This window comes from Rhagoletis pomonella, unplaced genomic scaffold, assembly GCF_013731165.1.
Source record: "Rhagoletis pomonella isolate Grant_MI unplaced genomic scaffold, Rhpom_1.0 Rhpom_scaffold_03762, whole genome shotgun sequence".
Taxonomy (NCBI): Eukaryota; Metazoa; Arthropoda; class Insecta; order Diptera; family Tephritidae; genus Rhagoletis; species Rhagoletis pomonella.
Window position 1 is genome coordinate 1 of NW_023462314.1, and position 19,776 is coordinate 19,776.

Here is a 19,776-nt window from a genome sequence, read left to right on the forward strand (position 1 = left end):
GTTCTCTCTGGAAAAAACTCGAATGTAATCATTACTAAAAATATTTTTAACCGATTTCCGAAAATGAGGAACCGATTTCGATAACTCTTTTTTTATTGGATCAAGGGTGGTCCCATAAAAAATAATTTCTTTTAGAACCGATCATTGCATCATCAAGAAATTAACGGTACTCCTATGTTTTTTATATGAGAATTGAAGTCGGTTGTGTTTTTTGCTTAAAAATCACTTATTTAAGACCACTTCTTTTTCTTTTGTAGTTTTCTTCTTAAACAAACAAATCAGCAAAAAAGTTATGAATATGATTTTTTCACACATGAACTTTAATTTCTGAGTCCTACGTAACTACGATCACGTAGTGACGTATATAAGTAACATATGGAAATATGCCGTTTTAAGTACGAGTATATACACTTCCCGATGTGAGTGCCCTTGTATACTCACTTTAATTATTATTTGTATTTATTTAATTTTTATGAATGTCTAATACAATTCACTTATATTTTATCCGTTTAACCATGCGCTTCCCTCTACAACTTACGTATTGCTTATATTCGCGACAAATTCGAAATGTTTCATATCCTTGGCTGCACAGCATCCTTTTATACCACAACTGTGTACTCACCACTAAAAAATGGGACGAGGTGTTGTTACTGGCAGAAACTTGTATGTACACACACATGTTTATATAAAAATCTTGCGAATGGGGTGTTTTTGCATTCAGCAGCTACTGAAGCCAATGGGCAACAGCTGTGTACGGCACAACAACAATTCCAAGGATGCTATTTGTAATTAGACAGGGAGGAAACGATGTGGAAAAGGAAACAAAAATAAAATGGCGTAAATGGTGACACCCTCTTCTAAGATTACCACAAATCTTTTGATGTAACCGATTTTATTGATTTATTTTATTTGTCTGTCTTCATGGAACAAATGAAACTTATTTTTATAACTTTTCTCTATTTCGGTAAATTTTAAATGATTTTTTTACTTGAAAAAAGTCGTAAAATAATACTAAATAAGGAATGCAGATGGTTTTATTTTGAGTGTATTGAGTATTTTTTTATACATTTTTTGTATTGATTTGCAAACCTGCAAGAAGCTTATAATTGATAGAATCCAACACAAAATCCCAGTTTCTAAATTTTTTAAAAAATGTTGTTTTCATAAAAAGTTTAATAACTCGGTAAACTTTCATCCGATCCTTGAAAATAAACACTCGTTTTACTCGCTTTTAATTTAGTTTTGCAATCAATTTAGGACTATTATGGTTTTATTATAAAATAGTGCGTAAAAACCTCACCAAAATTGCAAAAGGCGAAAGAAGTAACAAAAACAAGTAAGAAAGTCTAAGTTCGGGCGGAGCCGAACATTAAATACCCGGCGCAAGTATTAAATATATGTTTTTTCACTTTTCCGAAACCTTCCGCTTGATGGTAAGCCGGGGTGTATCAATTTTGAGTAAATTGGCGTCCTCCAATTTCGAAATATTGAAGTTTCAATCATTTCTGAAATTTACCGTTATATGAGAAGCGGGCGTTATTTTAGTCCAATTTCAATAATTTTCAACGTTTTGCTTATATGTGGCAAGCACAATAACCACACCGAGTTTGGTACAAATTGGTAGAACGGTTACCGATATACTTATATGTGATCATAAGTGGGCGGTGCCACGCCCATTTTCCAAAATTTTACCATAAACGTATTTCTTGGTAAAGAAATGTTGCAAGCATCAATTTTGAATAAATTAGCTTAAATATTTACTGATTTATCGAAGATTTTGTATTTCTCTAAATTACCGTTATATGGGATGTGGGCGTGGTTATTGTCCGATTTTAAAAAGTTTCGGCGATTTTTTATGCTGTACCAAGGCCAACAACTGTGCCAAGTTTGGAAGAAATCGGTGCAGCGGTTACCAAGATATACACATGTAACCATAAGTGGGTGTGGCTACGCCCATTTTCCAAAAATTTATAATATTCTTATTTTTCGTCTAAAAATTATTGTAAATATCAATTTTGAGTGAATTATCTTCAGTAGTTACTAAAATATCGCAGTTTTCGTATTTCTGGAAATTACCGTTATATGGGAAGTGGGCGTGGTTAAAGTCCGATTTCGCCCATTTTCAATACCAACCTACCTTGGATTAAGGGAAACCTACATACCAAATTTCGTTGAGATATCTCAATTTTTGCTCGATTTATCGTGTACACGGACGGACGGACAGACGGACAGACGGACGGACAGACAGACATGGCTTAATCGATTTCTTTTTTCATCCTGATCATTTATGTATACATTTGTCTATATCTATCTCGATTCGTTTTGGCTGTTACAAACAACCGTTATGTGAACAAAATTAATATACCCTTGTGCACAAGTGCGCTCGGGTATAAAAATTGGGTTCTGGCTAAATACACACAGATCTTTTAAGGTTTCTTTATTCACATACATATATACCATTCGAAAGGTCGAAGTTTCTTCTTTTTAAACTCGGCAAAAAACTCATAATCAACCAAGTTACAGGCTTATAAGTGCGCAAAAGTACGAAAAGCCGGGTTTTTAACGGTAAATCAAGATTTTGGGGGTGTTTGGAAAATTTCATATTTCGATTCTTGTTTTACTCGAAAAGACCCACCAGAAAATATACATAACATCACAGGAGGTTGATTCCGTAACCAGTTGCAACAATTTTCGGATCGCTATCGCACTTTTTGACGCATGATATAAATGTTTTTGCGATAGCGATTCGAAAATTGTCGCTAACTGGTTACAGAATCTTCGCCCCAGGTATTTTTTAGTGTCGCACAGTGTAATTTACTTTAGCTTATTTTAATTTGACTCCCCTTATCTTATTGCATCTCAGTTTTTTACTGGTATTTTATTTTATTTTGTAATTTGGCTGTGGCTGAGTGGTTAAAGGTGCGTACTACCACTACGCAGGACCTGGGTTCGATCCCGGTGTCGAGTAACATCTAACACTTCAAAAACCGGTCGTCCCCCGGCAGGCAATGGCAAACCACCGAGCGTATTTCTTCCACGAAAAAGCACCCATAAAAATCCATTTGCCGTTCGGAGGCGGCGTAAAACTGTAGGTCGCTCGATTTCTGTAATAGCATCAAGACGCAGGCGTCAAATTGGAAGAGAAGCTCTGCCAAAGCAAAAAAGTAAGCGACAAAATTTTATAAATCTTATTACCACCTTCTCTACTAGCCAAAGCATACGGCAATTAGATTATTTAATAACCGGAAGTACGCATTATCGATAATAATGAAGCCATTTATGCCATGAGCCGACCAAAGGACAGACTAACTAATTTTAAAACATCAATAAATAAAAATAAGAAATTATCAAAAAAGGGTAAAAAGGAAAGACACAAAAATGACTGAGTGTAAAACGGAATCGTTGCTTTTGTCCGGTAATGATTTTATCGATGTTGTATTCTCCGTGGGCGAAAGGCAGAAGCTATAAGCAGTTATAGCGTTTTTTCAATGCTTCGTAGTACTTACAGCATTTCCGCGCATCGGTTTGTGTTGGTCGGTTAAAACCAACACTAGCCGTCATCGATTCGCCACATCTCGCTCGCTATGTTTGAGTTCCGGTCGCTAAAGAAGAATTTTGCATGTGAAAGCAACAACAAAGTTAGCTAGCACGGATTGACGATAGCGAGTTTGGTTGTACCTCATTGAGTTCGTTCGTTTCGCCACTCACTAACTGTTGGCGAATCGATGACGGCTACTTTCAGCAGCTCTTCAGCACGGAAACGGATACAAGCGACATTTCCTTGAAGCATCTCGACACAAATAGCTTTGAACAGTTCCACAGGCAAGAAAGTTTTAGTAGATAGTAGTGAAATACTTTTGATTCAAATAATTACACGTTTTATTTTTATTTAGCTTTTTGGGCACAGAAGTACTTTATTCGCTATGACCCCATGGCCTCGCTGCGGTCAGATCTTGGTCGAGAAAACCGATTTTGACACCATACATGTCAAAATTTCGCAAATTCGGGTATCGCTACAATCTGTGTTTAAAATCTTGAGGTAGCAGCTATTGGCTGGGTAGCACCAATGTTGGAAGTCGCCATTGCGCTAAAGCTTAAATAGGGATTGCAACACTCTGTCATTACATAACATAAATGCATACATTTATCTATTGGGTGGCCATAATGCGTACCAACTGGACACTGTGAAATGCCATAACCCAGTAAGAAATTAATAACCAAATTTTTTATTTCGTAGAGACGACAATGCCCAATGGTACTGTCTATAGTTTTTTTGTTTTGTTTTGTTGTGCTCACATAGTATTTGGCTAATAAACTACAAACGGTTTTGACGGACGTAAGTCGACAGACGCATTAAGTGCAGATTCCCTGTATAAAATTAGTTAAATTTTTAAATAGTTTTGTAGTACAGTTTGAGATATCATATTCTTGGATTATTTATTTGATCATTAATTAATGCCTTTTGCAAGTGTCATTGCTGTAAGATAACGCATGAAATTCTAAATATACACGTAAATATACATATATCCGATTCTTCTTTTTTATAATATAAAATTATTTTAATGTTGCTGCTGCCGCTGCTGATCTCTTGCCACATTAACATCCCTTGTCATTGTCGATCAGTTGGTTTGCGGCTTCGACCATTCCACATTCAAAATCAAGTGATCATAGCCGTGCCCATTAAGAATTTCAATAGCAGCGGCGGCATCCTTACGTTGTTTGAAGTGTACATAAGCAAAACCTTTGCAGAGACCGGTATTCTTGTCGCGCGCCAGATACATTTTGCTGTGCTGACCAATTTTTTTACCAACTCATCCAGATCGGCTTCAGTCATAGACTCGGACAAATTGGAAATGCGGATAGCTGCGGTATCATCACGTCCTCGCATGCCTATACCACCTTTTTGGCTGTCCTTAAGGAAGGGTGGAACATACTTGCCAGATTTGGGCGCTTCGACTGCCGCTGTAGCGGCGGCAGCAGCTTTCTTTTCCATTAAATTCGTATCCATGGCTGTACCCTTGTACGGACAATTAACCGACCAATGCTCACCATTACAAATACGACACTTGGCGATGTTCTTTGTTGGATCCAGAAGAGGATCATTGGCTTTCTCTTCTTCTTTGGAATTAAGGAATTGCATGAAGATTTCTTCGGACACCATTGTGGTTTGTGAATTTGGACCGGGTTTGTCATTCTTTGAGTCACCGAATTTAGACCAGGTACGACGTTTGGCTACAGTTTTTGGCACGACTTGCTTGGATATTTTATAGGTACGCACAACTTTTACCTTTTTGTCATCTTTGTTGTATTTATATTCTGTGACGTATTTGTAGCCGTTTTCAATGGTCTCAGTGGTAGGTGGCAGTCCTCCATAGTCGAGCTCTACCTCATCGGCCCAAGAGGATTTAATCGTATCAACGCCAGGCATCTAGTACACATAAGTTTAAATTAATGCCTGATATTTAGGAAATTATACAATTTAACCAATAATATCACCTTTTGTGCGGATAATTAAGCAACAAAATCAGAGAATACACACGCCACGAGTTAAACAGCAAAAATTTAGTGAAAAAGGAACGTCAACACAAAATGACAAATAGAGCTGTCAAAAATGTATTTGTTAGGAAGTGTACGGAAAGTTTAAATGCAGGGTTGCATAAAAAAGCTTAACCTATGGCGACAAAAAAATCCTTTGTAATACAAATTGTTCCTGATATCTGATATACCAAACAATAAATGCAAACGATTAACCGTAGATCGAGCTTAAAAAATAATTCATAAATGAAGCCATGTATCATTTTTGATACATACTATAGTTCATAGGAAAAACTGATTTATTACAAAATCTTACTTTAGAGTTTTAATATGTTTATTTTTATTGCTACATTATATGCAAGTATTTTTTAAGAGTTTACATGTTTAGGTGTTATTTATGCAATCTATGCAAACATTTTTGGCATGTTTGTCATTACAGCACGGCTTTTTACATGAAAAACAGAATGACGAAGTCCACTTATTTTTGTTTTCTCCAGAATGAAAGCATTTTTGACACCTTGCGCGGTTTTTTTTCGCAGACTTATCAGTTTTTTGTTTTTTTTTTATGGGCCAGCATCATTATCATTAATAACGGGGATATTCTTACTTGAGAGTTTCGAAAGCAGCGCCAGAGATAGTTCATTTCTTGGGCCTTGTTTACGTTTTTCCATATAAGACTTTGCCAACGAAATTGCCAACTCATGCAGGAAACATTTACGTTTTGTGTGCTTTTGAGTTTGCTTCTAATTGGGGTCGATTTCGTTGTATAAAATAAAAGAATTCAAAGCGGAAATATCAATAATGTTGGAAAATACCGCCATAGTCCAACGATTATTTTTACGTTTACAACTGTAGCAACTTAGCATTTTGTCAACCGTGTCCACGCCTCCCTTCGTTGAGTTATAAAAAGAGATTATTTCGGGCAACTTTTTTAGAGTCATCCCCAATATTAGGTGCGTGATGCATTGTACTCATGACAAGTGTACACTTGTTTTTATGACTGATGTACGAAACGAGACTGGTATCAGGAGTAAAGGCAAAAGTTGATTCATATCGTGGAATTTTTTTGCAATTCAGTAGCTTTGGGGGAATAGATCTTTTATTTTTGCGCATAGTTCCAACCATTGTCATATTCTTTTGTAATAGTTTTTGGCCAAGGCTGTGAGATGAAAAAAAAATTGTCCATGGTGACGTTATGCCCTTTTAGTCCATCAACTAAATCAAGAACAACCTGTTCTCCTTGATTCCTCTCAGGATTTCCTGTCACACCTTTTCCCAAGTAGGGCTGTATTTTCCATACATAGCATGTGCGTGAATCAACAAGTAGCCAAAATTTTAAACCATATCTCTCTGGCTTCGATGGAATGTACTGGCGAAATTTACAACGACCATGAAATCCCAATAATTGCTCATCCACAGTAACAGAATCAGTAGGATTGTAGAATGTGGGAAGCCGTTCAGACCATTTTCCCCAAAGGTTTCTAATTGGTGCGAATTTGTCATCATTTCTTTGGCCTCGTCGGGTGAGCACATCATCAAAACGAATGACTTTGTGGATATATAAAAATGTTTTCTCAGACATAATTGACCGAAATATTGGCCGTCCACAATATTCATCAAACAAATCATGCAAAGTTTCATTTTTGGATCTGATAAACATATAGTAGTTATAAGTTTATATTTTTTTAAACTTTTCTGTTTTTAAACTTACTTATATACACCGGCCAGGAATAATACGGCCAAGTAGGCATGAAATAAATCCTCGTAAATTTCGATATGGTTAGACCCATGTATATACTTTCCGTAGTTGTTTGAGTTATCAATTACAATTTTTGATAGTGACGGCGGAAAAAGTAGTAGGAATGAATCCCGAATATTGTTCACCCGGCTGGATGCAAATCTTGTTACACCTAAAGCCCAGTAATCTTAATTCTATGACACTTCAATAAACAATTACTACTAACCTGGGCGTAAATTTATGATATTTTCTCTCCCCAATCGACCAGTGGCGTAAGGCTCGCTACGCCAAGTAGTACCATCTTTTGCTATATACATTGGATCAGCTTCTGAAGTACTGCCAATAATGTCATCCGGTTCAGGTAAGCAGCTTTCAGACGAACTGCTTTCAATTTCAGTTTCAGGATCGGAAACATCTTCATCCTCTTCACTCTCATCCAGTACTTCATCACTAGTTCCTCAAAGGTCAAAAACCGTGGACGCGACATTGTTTTGAATACACACAATTATGTGACAAAATAAATGAATCTTCAAAAAAGCACCCCAAGAAATAAAAACACACCACAAATACCAAAAATCGCGTAGCGAATGACGTGCACCGCAGCAAAAAAACCTTTGAATTGCCATATGTATCAAAAATGATACATAGCTCGAATTATGAAGTTTTTGAATTTCTCATGGCCTACTTGCAAAATTTTTTGAAAATATGTTTAAAAATAACAGCAATAACAAAATAAACATAGTCGCGAAGAATGCAGCACTCAATTTTTTTTTTAAAGAAGTTATGATAAGATATAAAACAAAATGTATCATTTTTGATACAAAGCTCGATTAACGGTTAATATTTCATTTTTAAGCCCTGTATGCAGCTGTCAAGAAAACGGTCAAGAAAAAATTGTTATTATTTCGCGTGTGTGTCCAAGGAATTTTGACATTTTTGATACCTCCAGCCTGTTGCCTCACTCTTTCCTCAAGAAATAATGGAACGGGCATATATTTCTGTTGCAAACCTGGGTTGCCTTGTGCTCTTTTTTCACAAAAAACTTTAGACAACCGTAGTAGAAAGCGTAGTAAATTTCTTAAGAACTGCCTACTGCCTGAAGGAAATTTGACTTAAGAAAATTTCTTAGCCATTTCTTGTACGTCATTTTATATAGAGTTTTTGCTTTTCTTGAGAGCTGCATACAGGCCTTTATAATTAAAATAATCACAGCATGATACCAATAGTTCAAGAAATTCCACCCGAAAGTCATGAACCAAAAAGACAAGATCACGCGGGCAGGAGACTAGCCCGTTAAGGCCCGTCCACATAAAACTTTGGCGTTGCGTTGGCGTTGGCGTCGCTTCAACAGCTGACTATGAATACATGAATTCAAGTGCAGCCGTCCACATAGCCAAAATTCGGCAACGCTCACGCCAACACAAAGCAAAAAGATGGCCAACTCTCATCTTTTCGCGTGCGTTGCTCGTCAGCTGTTGCAAATAAATAAAATTGTGTGAAATATTTTCCCTTTTTAATCAAGTGCAGGCAAGAAATATCGTTTTTAATGCAATTATTGATATTAAATATTAATTTATCTGAAGTTAGTATGTTAATTTAGTCACCCAAGCATTCGCTGCCAAGCGTTCATTGTAGCAATCATTCTTTTAACGTGCGTTCTGTCAAACCAACGCCAACGCCAAAGCCAACGCGAAAGTCCTATGTGGACCGGCCTTTAGAATCGCATTAAGGAAAAAAGTTGAACGATTTTGACATTAGCCGTTTATTTACATTTCTTCGTTGTTTACAATTTGGTGGTGGCTTTTTACTGCAATTTTCTTCATTTTCGCTTGTGACAACGTGTGTACACATAAGATAAAGAATAATTTAACACAACGGCATGATTTTTAGAAGAATTTGCATAATAAAAATGATTTTTCATGCGTTCAACAATTTCGCGGTTTTCTCCGTTCTCTTCGTTGTTTACTTCTTACAGCAAAGATGGCTTCGAGATTTCGGCAGCTAGAAAATAACTTTTTTCGTTCTTTCCGTCCCGCGTGATCTTGTGTCTTTCGTTCATGCCCGAAAGTGTTTAATTGTGAACTCCACTTTAGAAGAAGAAGCAGAGTGTAAAATTTTCTATTTTTTAAATTATCGCGCTTTGTATTTGCTAGCGGAAAAATTTTTAATTTCAGCAGCAAAATGTCAGCAAACAGCACCACACCAACTTCTTCAAATAGCGCGGCTTCTATTTCACTAAACTCCACCGCCAGCGGTATGGAGGACATACAGTATTTGCTTTATCTGGAAACTTTGCGGCGCTTTCGGGATGACGAAGCTAATATTAAGCGCCAAGTGGATGAGAAGACTCGGCAGTATTTGGAAGTCAAAGAAGATTACTTACAGTCGTATGCCAAGTACGTGAAGCTGACCACTTTGGCGGCAACGCGTTGCGCTTTGCTAAGCGATACTCGCTTGCCCATTGCCAAGATAACAGCAGCCGAAAAGGAGGTCAGCGTTATTGCACATAAACTAGCTGCTGGCGATGTTATAGAGTCGATAAGTGAGGCAGACGTTTCAGAATGCAGAGCCAAATTGGAGGCTTGTAAAACACATGAGAAACTAAAACAATTGCGTCAGGAATTAGCCGAGAGTAAAGCTACTGTGCGCGCCGTGCAAACAGCTACGGAAACTGTGGAGGCCACTATTGAGACTGCGACGCTGCAAAGTTTGGACTACTTGGTGGATGAGGTTGGACATAGGGAATAAAATAAAAACACTTCGATTTTTAGGAGGGTTCCAATTAGTTATTTATTGGCTTCAATTTTTTAATTTCACGCCGATTTGCATTGCATGATTTATAGATTGGTAGTAGGGTGGCATACTGAACTAGCACATTTCAATCATTTCTAGCAATTTTACCAGTGGAGCGGAAAAGAGAATAAATAAAGGCGGGGGAAAATCATCAATAGAAATTGGTACTAGGGTAACTAATGCGCATAAGGTTGGGTATTTTTGTTTAATGATGTATGAATGTGTGTCTCTTAATCTTGCTAATGAACTTAAAACAATTTATAACTTAAAATGTCATGTGCTTAAGATTTACCACTTAGAGCGCTTAGACCAATCTTTGGGGGTCCAATGTAGGCATTTAGAATCTATGCGAATTTTGCGTTTATCCATAGCCTTCTTGTGTTGATCGATAATATCGCGACTGATGCAAACTATATATTGTCCTTTGTAATAGTTTATAAGATTCAGATTTTGTAAAGTTGATATAACATCTTCTTTCTTGATGGAAGTGCATTCACAGATATCGCTAATAGAAATAATAAATATGTAATAATGAATTTTAGATTAAAAATTAATCCAAGCTTGTTCCATACTTAATTGTAATGGTGGGCTTTTCGCCGTCGCTGGTTGGCTTTTGGCTTATGAAAATCTCCAGAATTGTTTGAGCCCAATAGGAGCGGTACGAAAGTAGGCCCAAATCTGACAAAGGCTTTTCAGGCGAACCCGTTTTCCCTTCAAATTTTGATAGCTCATAGCTGAATTCAATCAACAGCTTGCCATATCCTTTGCGCTGATAAGGAGGCATTGTGAGTATACAAGCAACATTGTAATCTTCCGTGCTCTCTTTCTCTTTCGAAAAATAGCCGACGATGTGGAAGCCGCGCGAATCGAATTCTGTCATAACATAGAATAGAAAAGGATCCGTATCGTAGTAAAGTGTTTTATGGTCCAAGAATAGCTTAGCCAACAGGCATAAATTCTGCGCATAGACCTTATTTTTACGGCCGTCTATTTCGAAAAAGGATATCGTATGTTTACGATAGATCTCATTGCCAGGCGGATGGCGTAGGTTGCACTTCGCTAAATGCCGCTCAAGACATTTGCGACTTTTGCGGTACTTTAAGCAAAATTCGCAAATGTAGATGCAGGGCATTTGGCATAGCTCCTAATGGAAAATTTTTATTTAGTAGATTAGACAAAAAATTGCACAAATCAGCTACCTGGGGATACGGTGAAAAATACCAGGGTTTTATACGGTGTTTACCCAACTCGATCATTTCAACATTTTTCATGCGCGTTACCACGTCATCCTGATGTATAACCATACTGCCTGATTGACGTGGTGTCGCGTTTTTACCATCTTGTGAAGCCTCCTCAGTTACAGACACTGGCGCTGGTGTAGTGGTTAGGACAGCAACTGATGGCGCAAGCGTTGATGCTATCAAAGACGGGGGTATTTCAGGGACCAGAGCAACAGGTGGCACAGGTACCGAATTGAGCTAATAAATTTAACTGTGAGTTAAATGTAGTTAATAATTATTTATTGTATACTTTTCTCTTGCGGTTTATCTTCTTTTGTAGTGCTGCTGCCAAAACAGCATTTCCATTGACCATTTCATTACTGGCGGCAGGTTGTGGTGAAGTGGGTCTTGAAACGCTACCAGGCAGGGATGAATGATGTTTCTTCGGTGTTGTTACGCCTGTGCTGGCGCCTGTCTGTGTGCCATCGCGACGCGGAAACTGCACCTTACGTGTGTCGACATCCTCTTCGGTAACCCATTCATCAAGACGCTTATTAACTGTAATAAAATTTATATTTTCGATGTAAACTGTAATTTTAGTACAAATATTAGACTTTAATATTACAATCAACATAGTGCACATAAAACTGTCGTTTGCCCTCATGATCCTTAATGCTAACTACTTCTGCGAGGGGCCAATCTTCAGTCTTGTGCATACGCACAGGTAGTCGGCAGCCTTCGGTAAGTGCGCCCTAAAAGTCGGTATGAAATGAATAGCAGTTATTATTAGAATAGAAATAACTACTGTACATGCGACTAGGGTTAAAAATCGTAAAATGAGTTCGATCTATGGCTAAAGATCATTGTTTACAAACAATTTTGCAGGTGATGCAGCCGCTGGGCCATCAGAGGAGTCATAACCAAAATTGTATTTCTACCACTCCACTAACTTACCGTGGACTCGCAAATCGATGCTACATCCTCATCGAATTCGATTTTCTGTGTTATTTTCATATTTATTGCGTTAAACTGTAAAATACTGCAAAATCTTCCACAGCCCAACTGTTTACAAATTATTTGACTTTTTCAGAATGCTTCTTATTTTCCAAATGACACGTCACAATGGCAAATGAAACAGCTGTGGCGTGCTTGATGGGAGCCGAACATGCTTGATTCATTAAAAATATTTGATTTAATAAATGGTTTTAAATAGTTCCTTAATTAATGAAATAAGATATGTTTCTGTTTTACAAAACTAAAAAGTTTTATTAATTCACATTTTATTTAAAAACATCTTCTTCTTAATTCCCCCCGGCTTTTGCTTGTCTGACGTACATGTGCCAGGGTTGCTCGCACCTCCTAAACACGTGTTTACATTTGTTTCTGCGGTCATCAGCCGGGCAGGAGCTAATTTTGTGTCAATTGCAGTGGTTTACTGAATCTTCAGCGTTCTACACAGTGAATATTATTTTTATTCGATAAAAATGGGGCGCAACCGAAAATCAAATCCATTTGCCGCAAAGAAACGCCAAAAGCGTGAAAACGTAAGTGAATGGGAGTTGATTTAGTCACCACTTGTTTTAACAATACACATCTCGTCAAACAGCAGGGAGTGGATCCACGCCCGGTGCGTCAGGAACCGTACGAAGATATCAAACGTGATAATGCTGCCTTCATTAAGTACTATCAGTTGCAAAATATCTGCGCCCATGAGGCTGACTGGGAGCAATTCCTAGCCAAAATACGTGATAACTTACCAGTTACATTTCGTGTGACCGGCTTTCGTGGAGAAGCCAAGGCTTTGCTGAACATTATCGAAAGTGAGTTGTTTGCCGACTATGTGGAAAGCGTCGCCGAACTGCATGGTGTTCCTAAAGAGGAAGTAAAACGTCCGTTGCCACTACCTTGGTATCCAGATGGGTTCGCCTATCAGCTGCAGCTGACACGCAAAGATATACGCCGCTCAGAACCGCTATTCCGTTTGCACAATTTCTTAATAACGGAAACAAATGCTGGTAGCATAAGTCGCCAAGAAGCGGTGTCAATGATACCACCACTAGTATTGGATGTACAACCTACCGACAAGGTGCTGGATATGTGTGCCGCGCCTGGCTCAAAGACAGCGCAACTAATTGAGGCGCTGCATAGTGCGCCGGAGAAGCATAAAATACCACCGGGCTTTGTGGTTGCCAATGATGTAGATAATAATCGCTGTTATATGTTGGTGCACCAAGCGAAAAGGCTTAATTCACCTTGTTTCGTGGTGACCAATCATGATAGCAGTTTCTTTCCTAATTTACTGGTAGGTAGTCCGCTTTAAGTATTGTACATTAACAGTATTGGTAACAAATGTTTCAGGAAAGTAAAGCAGATGGTAGTAAATCAATATTGAAATTCGATAAGATTTTATGCGATGTTCCATGCTCTGGTGATGGCACGCTACGCAAGAATCCTGACATTTGGACCAAATGGAATTTAGCACAGGCCTACAATTTGCATGGGTAAATAATCAACTATTTTTATGTGACACTAATACAAATGTTTTTGCTTGCAGTATTCAGTATCGTATTACACGTCGTGGCGCTGAAATGCTCAGCGTTGGCGGCCGCTTAGTCTACTCGACCTGCTCCTTAAATCCTATTGAAAATGAGGCTGTGTTGCAACGTATTATTGCTGATGCAGATGGCGCTTTAGAGATTGTAGATGCTTCGCATTTAGTGCCAGGATTAAAATATAAGCCTGGTATGACCAGTTGGAAGTTGGCAACAAAGGAAGTTGACCAAATATTTACAAGTTTCGATGAGGTGCCTGAAAAGTATCACACTATCATTAGACCTAATATGTTTCCGCTGCCACAGGAGCAGATGGAAAAAATCGGTTTAGAAAAATGGTACGTAAAAGCTGTTAAATTAACGTTTATAAGTTAAGTTCCAAAATAAAACATGCTTACAGCATACGCGTGCTTCCCCACCTTCAAGACTCTGGTGGTTTCTTTGTCGCTGTCATTGAAAAACGTCGTCAATTACCTTTCGAGAAGAACGATTTACAGTCGCTGCTCGAAAAGCCCAAACCCGAGGTGAAATTAGATGAAAATGGTCAACCTATCGAGGAAAAATCTGTGCCATGGGGACCACAGCGAAAGCGCCGTCGTCTACATGGCTACAAAGAAGATCCTTACATATTCTTCGAGGAGCAGGACGCCGATTGGGATGAGCTCAAATCATTCTTTGCTCTCGATGATACGCTAAATAAACGTTGCCTGCTCACACGCTGCGTCACCGATAAGAAAAAGAATATCTACTACTGCTCAGAGCCTATACGTGATATGGTTTTGTTAAATGAGGATACCATAAAAATCATTAACACAGGCGTGAAAACTTTTGTACGCTGCGAGAATCGTCACACGATGCATCCGTTCCGCTTGGCTCAAGAAGGTCTGCAGACATCAAACGCATTTATGGGCGCTATACGCCGCATAGAAATCTCAAGGGAAGATTTGATTTTACTGCTCAATTGTACGGATCCCACTAAGCCACCTTCAACGCTGCAGTTGGCACCGGAAACTCAAGAGCGTTGCAAAGAATTGGGTAGGGAACAAAAATTATGAATTAGCGATAGCTAGTATTAATAATTTTAACAGGTGTTGGCAGCTGTATATTGAAATACGAGGATCCACGTTTCACATTATTCCTTGTGGGTTGGCGCGGTTCTTCTAGCTTGCGCGCCTATGTGGACACCAATGAGACAGTGCATGTATTGCGTCTATTGGGTGCCGATATAAGCAAGTTTGGTAAGTTATTACAATCTTGCTAAGCTACAGGAGTAGAGAATCCAAATTGTTTTTTCCTTTTCCGCAGAAGTCAACAAATATGAAAAAGCTAAAGAGGCTGCGGCTGCCGCAGCGGCGGCGGCTATTACGGCTGCTGAGGCGCCAAAGGCTGATGTGCCTGCTGACGAGAAGGAAATGGCTCTGGATGAGCAGGAGGAAATCGCTGTGACTTCAACTGAGACAACCAATGATGTGGACGTAGCGCCAGTCGCTGAATAATTCAATTAGCTAGCGTACAATTTAAATATTATTATTGTTAACCTTTTGTTACGATATAGATTTTTTTTTTTGTAAAATAACACAATGATACACTCATTTGTGTATGCATTAGTTAAAAGAAAAATTCTTGTTTGAAATGCAAATTTGTTGTATATGGACCGCCGATTAAAAGCCCATTGCACACCCTCTACAATCGGGTATAGGCAACCTTAACGTACCAGATTTATATCAGTTTTTATTTTGTGTTCCATATCAAAAAAATGCAGATATAGAAAACTTTAGTAATCGCCTGTGACTATGCTTCTTTCTGGTATTGGAAAAGAAATCTAAGCCAATGATATGCAAGTAGCGCCTTTAGTCAGACTTCAATTTTCTTAGCCATACATTGAACTGATCTCTGCTGTAACAACAAACGGAGAAATCACAGTTGAATGCTCTCCTGATTTTTTTGGTAACTAGCTGATAAGCCAAACGATCATAAAAAATGCCGATATTATCAACGTGATAACCCAATATACAAATCTAGAAAGAACGGCTGATTAGATACATTCAAAAATATGCAAAACGAAAGAATTTATGAGCAGCAAATGGTGTGCGGCTGAAGGTTAAAAGCATAGGATGGAGTAAATTAATTTTCATTTTACCCACTGGCCTTAAGTTTAGAGTCGAGACGAACAGCGCATAGCAGTGAAAATGTGGCTGCAGAAATTACTGAATTATTGGATATACTGCGGTTTGTGCATTGCGGCCATAAGCGGCGAGGTAACAAGCACAGAAATTAAACAACTATAATCAAAAACTAAAAACATCTTACACAGCCAACTCTTCCCACTGCTGACTACTATATTGGCGCTGTGGTTGAATTTCCGGCGCGTACGGTAAATGGAGCTGCATCCACCCGAGCGCGCATACGTCAATTTGAACGACTGCTCGAGGATGCCGCCATACGTCCAGATATTGTGGTGTTCCCGGAGAATGTGTTAAACGATCGCGAAACCCCGATAGTCGTCCCCACGCCCAGCGACACTGTGGTACCTTGTGGCGTTGATGCAGCTCTCTACGATTACATCATCAGCGAAGTATCTTGCTATGCGCGCTCCTTGCAATTATATCTGCTAATCAATGTGGTGGAGGTACAGAACTGCACACAATCACATGAAATCGCAAATTTAATTGCCAGCTGCGCCATTTACAATACGAATGTAGTGTTCGATCGTGGCGGTGCTGTGATCTCACGTTATCGCAAATACAATTTGATAGGCAGTGAATGGCTGTATTTCAACTATACGTCGCAGCCAGAGGAGGAAGCCATATTCCACACCGACATGAATGTTACATTCGGACATTTTACGGACATGGATTTGTTGTACGCGCGGCCGGCGCAGGCGCTTGTGCAACGGGGCATTATGGATTTTTTGCATCCCAGTAATTGGCAGTCGGAGTTGCCTTTCATATCAGGTGAGTTTGGGTGCTCCGTGTGTCAGAACACCCTAGGATTGTTCTATAGTAAAAAAAGGTATACCTATTTTTTTTATTTTAAAATTAAAAAAATATTTAGAGGTCGCTCAAAGCGATCAAAGTTTTCTATGTATTTTTATATGGAAAAAAACAACTTTTCGTAGAAATGGCATAGAATTGTGGAACATCAATAATTTTCGATCGGAAAGCTCTGGTTCTCTTCAGGAGACTTTCAGTAAGAATACTTAATTGTCTATTTAACAATTTGTTAATATTATGATTTTTTAGTGGTCCTGGCGGACCTATAATATAATAGTTGCGATGAAAAAATGCTTAAATAAGCAATTGGGTACTATTGCTGGGAGTCGCTTTGAGCGACCGCTAAATGTTTTTTGATTTCAAAATAAAAAAAATAGGGGTATATTTTTTCGGTATAGAAAAATCCTAAGGGGTGAGAGCATAAAAATTCCGACTTTATTTTTTCTACATGTGTTTTTGGACCACCCTAATTTCGCTGAAGTTTTTGTTATGCGTCTTTTTTCGCGGTCAACTTTTGAGCTCGCGCCTTTATTTGTGTCTAGTGACGATATGGTATTTAAAATGCACCACAATTATTGGCACTCAAGCCTGGTAAGGCTAGCATAACTACCTACGCCATTTCGATCCTGGGGATCGACGTCTAAGGGACCTAAATTTGGAGATTCGGAAACTGGTAAACCAACATAAGCGGAAAAAGTGGGAGGATCATTTGAAGACCTGCAACTTCGTCCCTAATGTGAGTAAGCTCTGGTCAACCGTGGGATCCCTGCCTAATCCAACGAAACGTGAAAACAGAGTGGAAATCTCATCGTAGCCAAAGAAATGCGCGAGCTATTTTATCGGGCAGTTCATATTGTATCTTTCGGTATTTAAGGCCAAGCAATGAGTGATAAGTGCCCAACTGCACCACTTGCATTCAGCAGCGGTGAAGTCCATCCAAAGACCTTGGACCCAAAGGAATTTGCATGATGATGCTAAAGCATTTGGGTCACAAAGGTTCTCAACTTGTCAAGGGTCACTCGCATTATTCATGATGTTTGGAAATCGGGGAGAGTAATCCTACTGCTGAAACCGGGGAAGCTAGCCAACAAAGCAGGGTCTTATCGTCCAAAAATGCGCGTTTCCCCGGTCGCGAACACACTAAATATCTTGCTACCCCTGCACAGCACAATAACAGCACTTACCGCCATAAACCATGAAATGACTCGTGGTCTTAGCTGTAACCGCCCATATGAGAGACCAGTTCCAGAAGCGTTGGACCTGTCAGAGGTGTTTGACACCCTTTATCACTCCACGCCACTGGAAAACATTGAGGCTTCCTCTCTCTCCTGGGGACTCAAACGGTGGTCGGAGGAGTATATGAGTGGTCGGCAGTCGTCAGTAACCTTTTGAGAACAAACATCATAGCCTATAACAATTAAACATCGAGTGCGCTCCCCTACTGTTTAACTTTTATATTTCGAAGCTTGATATACCATAGCAGGGAATTTCCCTGATCTCATACACAGACGAATGTTCGATATTGGCGTCTGAGAACGGAATTGATGACCTCTGCCTGAAAGTAAACGGCTACCTCTCCGAATGTGCTCGCTTCTTCACTGAAAAGAGCCAAACCACCTCCCCAACCGCCTTTACCACCTGGACGACGGAGGTCAGGCTTCATCTAGGCATTCACGTCCTCTTTGTGAATCATGAGGACGTTTACTTTTTGCAGAATCAATTTCAACATTGAATATGTTTTTTTTTAAGTTTGTTCATACGATTCCACTTTGGGCCTGAAGCAATATAATCAACCACAGGAAGTAACTTGAAACCAACTAACAACCAAACGAACGCAAGCTTCAAAGAGATAGGCAGGAAAGGCCGGTGGTGGACAATCTTCAGTGGGGGTCTCTTAGCTATTTAGAGATAGCACATTGTATCATTTGAATATTTGTTGCGTATCGGCTCGTCCCTTCGTCCTCCGCGTAATTTTTTTTTTTGCAAAAGTCTTTGCTCCACCTAAAACCCCATTAATCTCTCCCCCAAACAGCCGTTCAACTGCATCAGTCGTGGGCATATAGCAACAATGTCAATCTGCTGGTTGCAGGCACCAACGATCCACGTAATGGCCGCAGCGGCAGCGGTATTTATGCAGGAAAATATGGCGCGCTAACTGCCTCCATGACCAGTGACGAAAATCAGAGTAAACTGCATCTAAGTGTAGTGCCTAAGCAAAATGTTGCTAACAGCACAATCATCCAAAGCCTACGGATCAACCAAAATAGCCTCAAAGAGCAGCAAAATCAAACTCAGCGCGACAGCAGCAGCGGCGTGCTCGATCGCTTCACCGGCGTTGTGTTAGCGCGTAGCAATGATATTGACTTGTATGTGACTGTACCGATAGCGAATGAGGTGACCAACAATATGGCGTTGCAACAACAAATTTGCCACAATGATTTATGTTGCGATTTTTATATTAAACGAAGCGTGAATCCGCTAGCGAATGCTTCCACCACCAGCTACTACTATCGAATGGCTGCTTTTCGTGGCATCGGTTCGTTTCTCAACACTGAACCCAATGCGGTGGCGGTTTGTGCGATCCTTTCTTGTACTGGCGATCATATATACAGTTGTGGACGCATCTATTACGAATCGGTGGAAGTGGTGCCGCAGTATAGCTTTGATGAGGTTCGCATACGCGGCAATTTTACGCGCGGAAGTACGAGCTTGTTGACACCGACGAGTGTAAATCAGTTGCTCATGCCGTTGACGGTGGACGAGTTCGAATGGCAGGTGCAGGAGTATAGGTGAGTTATGCAATTGGACTACGTTTTCTGTCACTACGTTTGATTTACTTCTGCTTGTTTTTTTTTTTTTAGTAGCAACATTTCATTGGCCAAACTCACTTTACTCCAACCGCGTTCAGATCTCTTGACTTTTGGCATATACGACAATTATTTTTT

General features: G+C 39.3%; 5 protein-coding genes across 7 annotated transcripts; 3 read left to right on the top strand and 2 right to left on the bottom strand.

Moving 5' to 3' along the window:
• Window positions 1-4,420: 4,420 nt before the first annotated feature.
• Window positions 4,421-5,606, bottom strand: LOC118754360 (eukaryotic translation initiation factor 3 subunit G-1-like). The gene is given in 3 exon segments (XM_036489234.1): window positions 4,421-4,807; window positions 4,810-5,428; window positions 5,497-5,606. Coding segments are annotated over 2 exon segments (807 nt in total). The 5' UTR covers window positions 5,497-5,606; the 3' UTR covers window positions 4,421-4,619.
• A 3,761-nt stretch (window positions 5,607-9,367) lies between these two features.
• Window positions 9,368-10,049, top strand: LOC118754359 (augmin complex subunit dgt4-like). The gene has a single exon (XM_036489233.1). The coding sequence runs from the start codon at window positions 9,455-9,457 to the stop codon at window positions 10,019-10,021; it is 567 nt and encodes a 188-aa protein (XP_036345126.1). The 5' UTR covers window positions 9,368-9,454; the 3' UTR covers window positions 10,022-10,049.
• Window positions 10,038-12,375, bottom strand: LOC118754358 (histone acetyltransferase Tip60-like). 2 transcript variants are annotated; one of them, XM_036489232.1, is made up of 7 exons: window positions 12,241-12,375; window positions 11,912-12,038; window positions 11,597-11,844; window positions 11,266-11,544; window positions 10,639-11,210; window positions 10,359-10,571; window positions 10,038-10,161 (listed from the first exon to the last, which is right to left on the bottom strand). In XM_036489232.1, coding segments are annotated over exons 1-7 (1,500 nt in total). In that variant the 5' UTR covers window positions 12,301-12,375; the 3' UTR covers window positions 10,038-10,160. The 2 variants fall into 2 exon arrangements, with proteins under 2 accessions (XP_036345125.1, XP_036345124.1); XM_036489231.1 differs by having other exon boundaries at window positions 10,038-10,571.
• A 307-nt stretch (window positions 12,376-12,682) lies between these two features.
• Window positions 12,683-15,556, top strand: LOC118754357 (tRNA (cytosine(34)-C(5))-methyltransferase-like). 2 transcript variants are annotated; one of them, XM_036489229.1, is made up of 7 exons: window positions 12,683-12,830; window positions 12,893-13,588; window positions 13,645-13,787; window positions 13,841-14,176; window positions 14,239-14,873; window positions 14,927-15,076; window positions 15,144-15,556. In XM_036489229.1, the coding sequence occupies exons 1-7, from the start codon at window positions 12,771-12,773 to the stop codon at window positions 15,332-15,334; spliced, it is 2,211 nt and encodes a 736-aa protein (XP_036345122.1). In that variant the 5' UTR covers window positions 12,683-12,770; the 3' UTR covers window positions 15,335-15,556. The 2 variants fall into 2 exon arrangements, with proteins under 2 accessions (XP_036345122.1, XP_036345123.1); XM_036489230.1 differs by having other exon boundaries at window positions 12,721-12,830; window positions 12,896-13,588.
• A 471-nt stretch (window positions 15,557-16,027) lies between these two features.
• LOC118754356 (vanin-like protein 1) lies at window positions 16,028-19,771 on the top strand (the record flags this gene model as incomplete). Its single annotated transcript, XM_036489228.1, has 4 exons — window positions 16,028-16,096; window positions 16,144-16,792; window positions 18,864-19,620; window positions 19,693-19,771. Coding segments are annotated over exons 1-4 (1,554 nt in total), but the record flags the coding sequence as incomplete, so codon positions are not given.
• Window positions 19,772-19,776: the final 5 nt, after the last annotated feature.